This window comes from Megalobrama amblycephala, unplaced genomic scaffold (genome assembly GCF_018812025.1).
Source record: "Megalobrama amblycephala isolate DHTTF-2021 unplaced genomic scaffold, ASM1881202v1 scaffold265, whole genome shotgun sequence".
In the NCBI taxonomy this organism is placed as follows: domain Eukaryota; kingdom Metazoa; phylum Chordata; class Actinopteri; order Cypriniformes; family Xenocyprididae; genus Megalobrama; species Megalobrama amblycephala.
The window spans coordinates 802,932-815,984 of NW_025953341.1; the positions used below are offsets into that span (position 1 = coordinate 802,932).

Genomic DNA, 13,053 nt, shown 5'->3' on the forward strand with positions numbered 1-13,053 from the left:
TTTGAAATCAAGCTTCCATGTGCTGTGTGTAAGCTATTGCAACAAAATTATCCCACTGTAAAAACAAATAAATTGAGTTGGCAAATATTTTTGAGATAATTGTAATGGTAATTGATCAAAGTTTTTATATTAACTCCCTGAGGTCTGAAAACGCGCCGGCGCGTTTTGCAGGATTTTTTTCACATTGCAGCAAAACAGACTTAAAATACTCCGTCATTTCTTGTCATAGAGACATAAGTAATATATCAATTGAAACTATAGAATGTCTTCTTTTATTTGTGTACACTCAGAGTAAAAACACAATGTTGTGCTTTTTGTAAAATAAAGAAAACTAACATGATGCGTGATCTCTCCTCTCCCTCTGAACGAAGTCCAATCTGATAGTTCTCAGAAAATGAACTGTAACTTATGAATACTAATGACAAAAAAAATGACACTTATGTCTAAAGAAACATTGAAATGTCAGGTTTTAAATCGTGCAAGTCAAATCGAAAACAAACATTCTGTGTTTATGTAATCTGTATGAAAAGAGGAGCCATGTCAGAAGTCTGTGATTCAGCTCATTATCCGCTAATGCGGCCACGCCCATGGAGCCAGTGCTATTCAGACGCAAATTCAGAGGCAATACATGCATTCATCGTCTCAATCGTGTATTTATTGTCTTGAAAAGTGTTTATTTCGATGTTAAAGCAATGGTTAGCGATCTCTAGAAGACATGCTGTTAGTTCCTAGTTCCTTTTCTTCTTTATATGAATTTGTGGCCTAAAGGTGTACAGAGAGCGCCCTCCGGCTGCAAGTATGAATTGAAAACACAGTATCCAGCACTCATAGTGATGACAATAAATATTACTTCTCAGTATAGAAAATTGACATAAATATATAAGAATCCATCAATATTTCTCCAAATGTGCATGCTTTTAAGCTAAAAGCCTATATGAAATGCCATAGAGGTAACATAATTGTTCAGACACTTTGCATCACAGAAATACATTTTATTTTAAAGAATATAATAGAATACCATTATTTTAAATTGTAATAATATTTCACAGTATTGCTGTTTATGATGAGCTGAGACATTATTACAGAGGGTTTTTTTTCACAGCCTACCTGACTGAAAGGCCTCATTAATATGCAAGTCATTTAAGGTCATTAGTATGTGATTCTTTTGTCTTCTCAGGTGTAAATGGCCCATTATTCATGCAGATTCACGCCTCCACACATACTGTGTTTCTTGACAAAAAGTGTCTTACAAATACTAAATCAATATATTGTTTTATATGAAGGAGTAGGCAGCATAATTTTTTACATAATTCTGAAGCAAAAACTCTAGCCTACAACCTCCAATACCCAAAAGTCTTGTGAACACAGATTTAATATACTTTTTTTGGCCTTATTTCAGTGACTTAAGTTTTTTGTTTTTTCAATAACCACGCATAAACATTATTCCTTCAAAAATACAAACATGTACATACATGTTCCTCACATATTATTGCATGTCAAAACTTCTCCAAGCCCCAAATCAGCCTCAGACTCCAGAGGGTTAAAAAAGGTTAAAAGCTTTATCATATAAAGTGATCTCTTCAGAAGAAGTTTTTTGATTGCCTAGACATTCAATGGATGGACAAAAAAAGAAATAATATTAAAAATATCTATATGACAGTATATGCAGTGTTTTTTCCGCATGGTATCGAAAATGGTATTGAATATCGATACTTTTTAAGGTATCCTATCAAAGTTAGAAATTCCAGTATCGTGACAACACTAGTCACAGTGAAATATTAGGCTACGGTGATGGCAGCCAGTATTTAGCAGCCAGTATACTAGCCAGTATTTTAGATTATTACACAAGGTGAGCATTATGCCATAAAATAAATAAAATGACAGAAAGGGAGCATTTTTAGGTGGAACAGTGATAGCCTAGTTTTCTAACAGGTGGATTTATTTACGTTGTCAATATTGTGGCCAAATTATTTAAAAAATAAAACATTTGAAACTGCATTTAATATTTCACTGATGTATTTTTAACAGGTTTTAACAGCTGATTGTTTTTACAATTACAAAGTGAGACGATTGAACATGCTCTCTCTCTCTCGCATGCGCGGACACGCTGGTTAGGCTACTGCTGGAAAAGGGAATTTTTGGGCATTTAACAGAAAGGATTCATAGTCGAGTGGTAGAGCATTGACCAAAAATGCCAGTGACATGGGTTCAAATCCTGAACAAATACAGGCTTGTTTTTTTCTCTCTTTTTTTTTCTTTTTTGATTAATGCAGAGAGATTTGTGTGTTTCCACGTTGTTCTAAAACACATTGTTACCATAATGTTTTTGGGATAATGTTTTTGGGATACCTCTACTGCTGAGGAATGCGTCCCTGTCAATAGAAACGAATGCGAGTGGAGCAGGGCATACAGAGCTTTTATTCACGTTTTTATTCTACAAGGCATTCAGCAAGAGAAAAAAAATGACAAAATTGACAGTCAATGAATAAGCTTCGAAAAGTGTTGAATAAATAAATGTACATTTCAAACATTTCATGTACATTTGAATCTTAAGCCATGCAGTAAATCAACTGTAAAAACAACAGTTTAGTGAAGTCTGATCGCGCTCTGACAGCCGAAGTGATGTCTAGCACTCATTGAAGTATATGCACGAGACATCACTGTCGTTGTCAGAGCGCGATCAGACCTCACTAAACGAGTGCAGAACGCAGTTGGACATGGTGTATTGGAGGTAAAAAATGATATAAATACTGTTCGGTTTCTCGCACAAACCGATCGTTCCGTGTCTTAGGACATCAATGTGTCGTCACAAGCCACAGGGTTTAATTTGGATTTGTTTGTGCATGTTTATTGACTCTTATAAATTGTGTTAACATAGACACGCATTATACGGCTGACAGACGGCAACGGTTGCAGTTAAAAATCATCAAGCCACAAACATCTTGGATGCCCTGGGGGTAAGCAGATAAACATCAAATTTTCATTTTTGGGTGAACTATCCCTTTAATTATATATATATATATATATATATATATATATATATATATATATATATATATATATATATATATATATATATATATATATACACATCACGTGAATGGCCTATTCAATGTCACCGAAAGACTCAAGACAATGGGAAGAAAAGTCTGTTGCAATTACGGTTTCATGTCAACTTGTATGTAGTAACAGTGAAAGCACACTATTCTAGGAAGTAAAGTGATTGGATGTGTGTTCTTAAGTGAAAATACATGATGAAACAAGTTTGTGTGTAAGAAAGCTCTAAACAGAACTAGCTGTGGAATTTCATATTTAGAATGCTGCTAAAGCAGGTTCCTGGATTTGGGATGTGATTTTCCTAGGCTGAAAATTATTTGACAACATAACAAATTACATAGTGTACCTTTACATTTAACTTTTTTTCCCATTCAAAATGAACTACGTTTAAATAATGAGTCAATACATCCTCAATCCTTCTTCCAAAACGTGTTTTTGATTCATTATGGTAAGCCTATTATAAACGTTTATTTTAGACCTGTCAGGATGGTTTTTATGGTAAATTGTATACATATGTCACTTACCCATCCGTGTCTTGTCCTATTCGTAAATAGAGAAACGTTGCTCTATCTACATTGAGGCATGTCTTGTGTGGGAGTGGCATAGGTTAGCTGTCACAACGAACGAGAAAAATTGACATGGAACACGCTAAATTTCGAACTTCCAGGAAATTCCCCGTTTTAAACAAACACCGAACAGAGAAGAGCCTGACAGAGCTCTTAATAAAACCACAATCAACATTGGCTTGGCTTTTCGGAGATGGTGAGACCTGAGGGACTTAAAGGTGCTCTAAGTGATGTCACGCGTTTTTAGGCCAAAACATTTTTTGTCACACACAGCAAACATCTCCTCACTATCCGCTAGCTGCCTGTCCCCTGAACACACTGTAAAAAAACGCGGTCTCTGTAGTCGCCACAAGCTCCAAAAACGGCAATAAAAACAAACTGGTGCAGCCTGGACCACGAACCATAATAAACAAGCTCCAGCCAATAACCGACAAGAATGATTTTAAATGCGCATTCATGACTGTTTCAGGAAGCACGGAGGGGAGGGGTAGGAGGAGGAGGAGGGAGGGTCTAGCTAGCCTCTGTTTTGTTTGACAACATTTTGAACGTCAACAGGAAGTTACATCCACCCAGGTTCACTTAGAGCACCTTTAAATGTTGTAAAAGCGACTTGGAGATGGTATTTTTATTACTCAACGGGTGAGTGGGGTATTTTATTGAACAAATAAATTGCCATATGTAGCTCTCAGAGTAGTGCAGAGCCTAAGCACAACCAAAACAATGTTCTTCCACAGAATGCATGCACACTCTAAAAAAATGCTGGGTTGTTTTTTAACCCAAATGCTGGGTTCAGCTTGCTGGGTAATTTTATTGGGTTATTTTTATTATTTTTACCCATGTGCTGGGTCACTCTGAAAATGCTGGGTTATTTTATTTATTTATTTATTTATTTTTTACCCAAATGCTGGGTTCAGCCTGATGGGTAATTTTATTGGGTTATTTTTAATATTTTTACCTAGGTGCTGGGTAATTTTTCTGTATCTCAGCTGCTTGGTCATTTTAATTGTTCAACGAAGAGACCAGGGCTGAAACACGTGCAACATCGCTGTCAAATGTAACAAGGTTGGCGTGCGCTCCACTGACTATAATAGGAGCGCTGTTGATCTAGTGCACTAGTTTTGGAGAAATTTATGATTGTGAAAGACTGACTTGCCATTGAATAAAAAAATATTGTATATGAACTGTTCCTGTCCTATATGTATAAAGATTTTAGAGTGCATTTTTATTTATTTTAAATTAAAAACCAATATCAAATTGACTGAACCAGTACTGATTAAAAAACAATCCAGCAAATGGGTTAATGTATAAAACCCAGCAAGATTGGTAAAAAAAAAAATAACCCAGCATATGTTCTGTCCAATATTTACCCAGCGCTGGGTTGCCAAATAACCCAAATTGGATTGTTTTTAACCCAGTATTTTTAGACTGCAGTTTTGTTTTTTTAACAGGTCCAAAACTACACTGTGTACCTTTAAAGGTCCCGTTCTTCGTGGTTTTTTGAAGCTTTGATTGTGTTTATAGTGTGCAATATAACATGTGTTCATGTTTCGCGTGTAAAAAAACACAGTATTTTTCACATAATTTACTTATCTGTATACCGCTGTTTCCACTGTCATAAAAACGGGCTGATGACTTCCTTGTTCTATGAAGTCCCTCCTTCAGAAATACGTAACGAGTTCTGATTGTGCCAGCGGTTCCTGTGTTGTGATTCGACAGCAGCTTAGCGCTCCTTGCCCGGAAAGGTCACGCCTCTTACCATAACGGGGAGATGCATGCGCTCAGTGTTATCGTAAACATGTCTTTAATTTTACCTTATCAATTTGAGCCGGAATCAGACCCGGAGAACATAGATGAAGAGGATCGAGTAGAACCTGTGCAAACATGTCTTTTACAGGATGTGTCACAATGGTAAGCTGTTTATTTACAGTAGGTAACGTTACATAGGCCTAAACATAGAACAATGATTCGCGTGGCTGCAGCTAAACCAGCATGTGGTTAAACAGTAAACAACAGATATAATCAACAAATAATTTAAACTGATCATAACAAACACCAACAATCGATGGTGTCCGGTTGAATTACTACACTTTTTAAAAGTTTTGGTCGGATAAGTTTTAATTGCCATCTAGTTAACAAAGCTAAACAGCGTTGCCCTTTGTGTGATAAGTTACAGAAACTGTTAAACGCACCAACGTAAATAATAAAATGCACTTACCGGTTGTGGTCCACAAACAACGCCTTCTCCAGACAAAGAGGGAACTGCTCCATCTTTCAAAAATAATCTTTGTGCGAATCCGGCATTAAACTGACTGAGATTCAGGAAGCTGTCCTCAGTAAAATGTGCTGCACATAGTTTAACATGTGGATTATAATTTTCGGGAACCGAGTTAAACATAAATTGTAACCACTGATTTCTAAGTACAGCGTCCCTGGAAAGGCCAAACAAAGGTGATTGGACTGCGGGATGAAAATAACAGCGTTTCGACGACATGGCGACAAACACTTTACAAACGCAACTCTTGCTCTTCTCCGTGGGAGCGCAACAAGACCACGCCCCCTTTTTTTGTGTATTCCTGTGGGCGGAGGTTAGTCAACGTCAGTTTTAGTGACGTCATTAAAGAAGGAAGTAGAGGGATGTAGTCCAAACAGGCCGTTCGTTGTAGGCTATTTCTGTTAAATAAAATATCTCGCTTGGCATTGAACTTTGAGCTTTAAAATTTTACAGATTTTATTTATACTCTAACAACAACATTACACACTAACTAAAGTTGGAAACATGGGATCACGAAGAATGGGACCTTTAACAAAATAATTGCAAATGTTTTGAGAAATAACTTTTTAGATGGGTTTAATCTATGTATCAGAGATCACTGACCAACACTAGTAGCAATGTGGAAAAAGTCATGTGTGGTATATGGTACTTGATGCAGTATCACACAATTTCAATATCGAACCCTGAAATAGAAATACTAATCTGTGTACTTCCCATCAGAAGAGAACACCCTACATGTTGTGCTGCTTTTACTGCAGTCTTTTTGAAGAATGGCAGAAAGAAGAGAAAAAAAGCGTTCTGTTAGTTTCTGTTGCTCAAGATGATCCACAGTGGGACTATTGCTGTCAAGTGACTTGTGCAACTGTAACAGATCCACCCTGAGCTGAATCAAACACATATGTCTGTGTTACACATCCCACTGCACAGGATGTTTGGGCTTAGAACACACTTCTTTAAAGATGTGATATTTATGTGAAGCATGTTGTGGCCTTTGTGAGGAAGTGAGCTCCACCCAGAGAGTGTGTCAAAGACCAAAACCACACTTGCAGGTTTCATTAGAAAAATTTCCCACAAAACTATTTATGTTACTAGTGCTACTCGTGGTCAGAGAGCTTTAAGAACAAAAGGCTGATCCACAACAACTGCAATGCTGCATTCTCTTGCACATTACTATCATGTTTCACTTACAAAATATGCGAGTTTGAACTTTCAAAAATAAAAAACAATCAAAGCAATAAAAAGAGACACCAGAACAAACCTTGTAAACCTGTCCATATGTCCCATTGCCGACCACCTCGATGAGCTCGAATATCCCTGCAGGATCCTGAAATGAAAAATGACAAGGATTGACTGATCATATTCACAAGGCATCTCATTAGGTTTGAGACAATGATGTAGCTTACTCGATTTGAATAAAGCAATGATGTCCACAGTGATATCTAGGTTGGCAGCTCGCCGTGATTTGAGACACGGTCCATGTTTTCGCTCTACTTAACCCTCTGTGACAATTCCCAGATCATATACGATTGACAATGACAAGTGAAGAAAAAGTACACGAATATTTCCCAAGGTGTAACAGTTAAACGTCAGCTGAGTTTAAGGGCCACTTAAGGGCCAAACTTGAAATTGCATTTGAAGTACATTTAACAGAAGTTATCGTTACTAACACAAGCGTTGAGAGAAACTTTTTACAAAGCCTCGACCAATCGCTGCTGTTGAAAAGATGCAAAACTACAGGATTAAGAAAATAAACACAGTAGCACTTGTACTTACCCGTAAAGAGGCGAGGTCAATGTTGCTCAGACTTGTTGTAGTGAAGTCTCTCGCCATTTTTTGAGCTCGTCTATCAATATCAGTTTCTTAACTGATCATGGTTTAAGGAACAGTATGTCTGCCCATCTTCGGCGTGTTTAATCCTACTATAGCGAAGGCTTGGCTCATGAATAATTAATAACATAACGGAACTCTCGCCCAGCAGTTGGAACTGACTTGCTAATATTGGTAAGTGGGCGTTCACAACAGGCGTATTAACCAATATATCAGTCCAACTTAGCTGCTAAATATTAATTAGCTCATGTTCCTAGACGCTCCCGGAAAGTTACAAAGAAACGTCAATATGATCTAATTAATATTCATATGCTAGTCCTTTACTTTAGTAGGATTTGTCATTCCTCAGGACAAACACAGGAAACGCGGAACAGGAGTAGAAAGTGAAAAGCTGCTCCTTCCTCTGCTTAAAACAAAACAAAGCTTCCCATCTCTATATATTAGAGTTTGCTTTTGCTTTTTAAAACTGGCATAAGTTTTATTAAAAACTTTTAATCAAAAATGCACATTTGAAACATTCTATCACCTTTGTCAGTTTTACAACATAAAAACCCCCAAACATTTCTTCAGTTTGTCCTGCAATTAAAAAGTAATCTCTCAGATTTTATTACTCATATTTATTTATTTTGGTGGTCTGATAACAATTATTTTTGCAAGGTATATTACAAATAATTTAAGCTACTTCAAAACTAAAAACATGTGAATCAGACAAGCTGCTAGGTTTGTGAATATTTGTTAAATAACAGCTCGGATATTTGTACTATTCCACATGTATCTGAAAAGTAAAATGGCATACAAGTCGTGAGTATACAAAATGAAATAACTGATTTTAGTTATCATCAATGTCTTTAAACATGTAAGAGGGCAAAATTGCATATAAATTCAATAAATTGATAATGAACATCAATCAATGTTAATAAAATTTAAAAATAAAAACTGTTAGATCATTAACAGCACTGAAATGCTTAATTTATAGTACAGATACACTATATAAACAAGATGTATCTATCTATCTATAATGTATGAAAAACAATCAAAACAGAATTCTGATCAAGGAAAAACAAAGCTGTATCAAACATGTAAATACCTCCTCCTTACTAGCTACAAACAATATTAATGTGCTTATTAGATTTGAATAGTATTTATTTGCATAAATAGAATGTAATATTCTTTAAAGCTATGAGCTGATGTGTCTTTACATTATTGTGCTATAACAACCAAAGTGATAAAGTCAAATAAAACCTTTAATTTTGGTTCACTTGAAGATGCAGATGCAGATGCAGTGTTTCATGGAATAACTGTACATGGTATAATAACCTTAAAATTCAAGTAGGAAAACAATATCAGTAGCTCTTCATCTGTCTGAACAAAGTATGGAAACACTAAAGGTTGGAAGAAAGCAAGATAAACCATTCTGTTTCTTTTGCTTTTTTTTTTCTCTTTAATCTTAACTAGATGAAATCATGCAGATAAAAGGGACGAAAAAATGATATAGACAAAGCTATGTCTCGGGCCCGCTGGGCGATTGCTGCGAGGTGCTCTACCAGATATCACTGGAAAGTTCTTGTCCAGACAGCTGTACAAATGGGCTGTTCAAGTGAATATCTTTCTTGGGTTTCTCGATGTTATTTTGTGTCAGACGTCCATTCAGCAGTGGCATGGGCAAATTGCAGTACATGTGACGGCCGCTGAGCGTAGCTATAGCAGTGGTGGGCAGCTCGTATTCATAGTTGCGGCAGAAATGGCGCATTTCCAGGTGGCTGGGCTCATTATAGTCTGGTATTTCAACATGAGCCGGTGCTAGTGATGCCGAGGTCGCAGTCATGGCAACCGTAGGTACGGCCTGCAGGTCGCTAAAGAGCCCTTGCTCGCCCGAGTCCATGACTTGCCGGCGGGACACGATCTCTTTTTTCTTAGCTGGCATCTCGTACCGGACCTGCTTCCAGAACTTGGATTTCAGCTGGTTGCTTTTGGGGCCGTGCCACTTAATGAGCGACAGCACTCGGATGGTGTGTTTGAGGTCTTCTACTTCCTGGTAGTTGATGACGTTGCGGAGGTCCGAGCATTCAATCATAATCACCTTGATTTCACCCGTCACCAACATGCTGTGCAGCCGCGGCTCAAACTGGAAAATGCTCCACCCACGACGGGCCACAAACTCGGGGGTCAAGACGATAATAAGACGCCTGCTCTGCTCCACACTCCGGGCCAGATCCTCAATGTATGCTGGAGACACAGAGAAAGACAAATGACTATGGATGTCATGCACAAATGTCATGCTACAACAAAAAGAGATTCAAATAAATTGGGTGATTCAGAAAGAGCTTAAAGTTTGTGCAAAGCAATATGACGTGATCTGCAATGACAACTAAATTTAGGTTGTATTTAGGGGTTTGTCCTATTCCATTTGTGCCATGTGATGGACATGAGTGATGATACCTCAAATACCTCCAATTACAAAAAATAATAATAATAATAATAATAATATAAATAAATAAATAAATAAATAAAATCTCAAGTCACATATTGTAGAAAAGTTCTACAAGATCTTGCTATAAATTTCTGTCCGATGGACAAAGAAACAGGCAAAACAATATTGTAGAAGACACACCTAGACTTAAAAGAGGGACCTGAGCCATATCTGGGGGATACTGTGGGTGTTATGTTTCTGCCGGTGGGTGCCCACACTCCCTACCAATCGGACTGCAAATACATTAACAACAGAGCGCCTGGTTGGGCAAGGCTTAGCCTTCCCCTGGCCACGGGCTTGAGACTAGCGTAGAATTTTATTATTAAACAGTGCCTGCTGCTGCTTCTGACTGATTTTAGGGGGAAAAGCTGCCCATAACTGCTGGTCTAGGATTAGTTTTCTCCATAATAACAGCATAAAGGCAAAACAGATTTGTCAAATGATCCAGTGCACATCTGTGTTTGCACTCTGGAGAGTGTCAAAGGTTTCTATTTGCAATGTGTTTTGCAGCGTTGAGAAATGTTGATATTCACAAACATATCTGTTGATTTCTTGAACGCAATGGCCAATCAGAGGTGTTTAAGTTAGCACTGAACAAAATGGTGAGTGTATTCTGAGTTCTGCGCTCACAAATCCTCTCATTATAACAAAGTGCAGACATAATGTAAATAAGAGGTTCATTGTACAGATTCGTTAAGAGTTAAGAAGAGTGACAGCTTTAGTGATTAAAAAGGGACTGTTTTTTGTGTGCTTTCTGCCACGCCAAATCCCACGTATAGTATGCTTGCTTTTCTGTTAAAATTAACAGTGGTTTGTGAACAATTTAATAACAAATAATTTATTGGAAGCTTCTAATGTATAGACTTGTCTTGTGTAGAGTTGTCTAATAATCTATTGTGTAGGTTGTGTGGTGACATGTAAATTGAAACTTAAAAGGAAAAGTATTTGTTTTTAAAGGGGAAGTGCATCTCACTAGCCTTACCCTGGAGTTGGTTCACTCCACCTATGATTACCAACCAAAACACACATTCCCAGATCTCAATCATTTTTTTGATTGGATAAAATGAATGGCGAATATATTGTTTCTCCTTGGGTGCTTGAGCCCCCAAGCACCCACGGGATCGGCACCTATGGTGGGAGGTAAGCAACCACCTACAGTAGCAAAATGTTATTGAAGCGTTAAAGTCCCCATGAAATCAAAATTTAAGTTTTTTGGCTTTTAGTATGAATATGTTAGTCTTACTGTTATCTATAGGCTAGAGTGTGCTCCAAAACAATGACAAAATTCACATTTAGAAGATATAAGCATTCAAAGCTTACAGTCTTCTGTCCAATATGGATCAACAATTTTGATGACATCACCCTGCACTTCAGCTTATCATCAGATGTTTTGTCCAATCAAATGCTCTCTAGAATCTAAATCATCCTGCCCTCTACATTATAAATAGACGCTGAAGCTGCGGCTGTCACAGACACGTCAGGTTCCACCTCACTTCCTTACCCACGCACTCAATCACCAGCATACTAATCACCGCCACCTGAAGATCATCAGCACCATCATCACCACCACTATAAAGCCACCACACTCACACACACTCACTGTCCGGTCTCGTTTGCACTACAGCACATGTATGCTTACCTTAAGGACTCCCAACGACATACTTACCTGCTCCAGCGATCTCCTTCATCTCCTTCGTCTCCTGTTCTCCTCGTGTGCCTACCTGCCTGTGTGTGTGAGTGTCTCCACCGTCTCCCTCCAGTGCATCTCTACTTCAGCTTCTGCAAGTTTGAAAAGGACAGTATTACATTCCATACATCTCTCAAGAACCACATATCTGCTTACTATCACTCAGTGCTCTGCTTTTGTGCAATAAACTCACCTGGTTTGCTTTTACATCTGTCTCCGTGTCTCTGTACGTAACAGAAGACCGGACCCTAACAACTTCACAGCATGAGCACCCACGATCCATTTCAAGAGCTCGTGGACGCGCTGCGCCGAGCACTCACACCACAGCCATCATCACCGTCATCCATCAACGCGGCTGCTTCCGCACCCACCATCACCGCTTCTTCCCCAGCATTCACTGCCAGTCCCATGGCCAAACCGGCGCCCTACAGTGGATCGGCGGAGGAATGCAGCGGATTCCTTCTCCAATGCGAACTGGTCCTGGAGATGCAGCCGCACCTCTACACTACCGACACAGCAAAGATAGCATTTATCATTTCGCAACTGCAAGGTAAGGCCCTGCAATGGGCAGACTCCCTGTGGACACAGAAGGGCCCTGTTGTCAAGTCTTACACGGCGTTCGTCTCTCACTTCCGTGAGGTCTTCGGGAAACCTCTGGCGGACTCTTCGACTGGTGAGAAACTCTATAATCTGAAGCAAAGAAATCTATCTGTTAACGATTATGCCTTGCAGTTCCGAACGCTTGCTGCCACCAGCGGATGGAATGAACAAGCCCTCATCACTACTTTCCTGCATACGAGGACTCGATGGGACTAGAACGCTTCATCCAACTCGCCATCCGCGTGGGTACTCGTATGCAGTCGTGTCTCTTAGAGCACCAGGGCCAGTCATCCACCACCAACCTCCTCCGTCGGTCCGAGCCCGTCAGCCCTCCAGAACCAGCCACCGAACCCATGCAAATAGATCATTCACGTCTCACACCGAATGAAAGACAAAGAAGGCTGACCCTAAACCTGTGTTTATACTGTGGATCTCCGGGGCATGTAATCTCCACATGCCCAACTCGTCCTCCTCGGCCCGTGGTGAGTGCAATTTTCCCCTCCATTCAGAAAATGAAACCACTCACTACTATTGTAATTCTTACTGCTGCAAATGCCTCTATTCCAGTGGTGGC

General features: G+C 38.9%; 2 protein-coding genes across 3 annotated transcripts in view; both read right to left on the reverse strand.

Annotated features, from left to right (window-relative positions):
* The window catches only part of si:zfos-2326c3.2 (misshapen-like kinase 1), a 75,970-nt gene extending 68,106 nt beyond the window's left edge, over positions 1 to 7,864 (reverse strand). For both annotated transcript variants that reach the window (XM_048179644.1, XM_048179643.1), the window contains exons 1-2: positions 7,669 to 7,864; positions 7,154 to 7,219 (exon numbers count right to left, since the gene is read on the reverse strand). In XM_048179644.1, coding sequence (XP_048035601.1) covers positions 7,154 to 7,219; positions 7,669 to 7,725 — 123 coding nt within the window. In that variant the 5' untranslated portion in view covers positions 7,726 to 7,864. The remainder of the gene's footprint in view (positions 1 to 7,153; positions 7,220 to 7,668) is intronic.
* A 460-nt stretch (positions 7,865 to 8,324) lies between these two features.
* The window catches only part of il1rapl2 (interleukin 1 receptor accessory protein-like 2), a 44,888-nt gene continuing 40,159 nt past the window's right edge, over positions 8,325 to 13,053 (reverse strand). Inside the window, exon 6 of the mRNA XM_048179657.1 lies at positions 8,325 to 9,948. Within this exon, the coding sequence (XP_048035614.1) occupies positions 9,263 to 9,948 (686 nt within the window). The 3' untranslated portion in view covers positions 8,325 to 9,262. The remainder of the gene's footprint in view (positions 9,949 to 13,053) is intronic.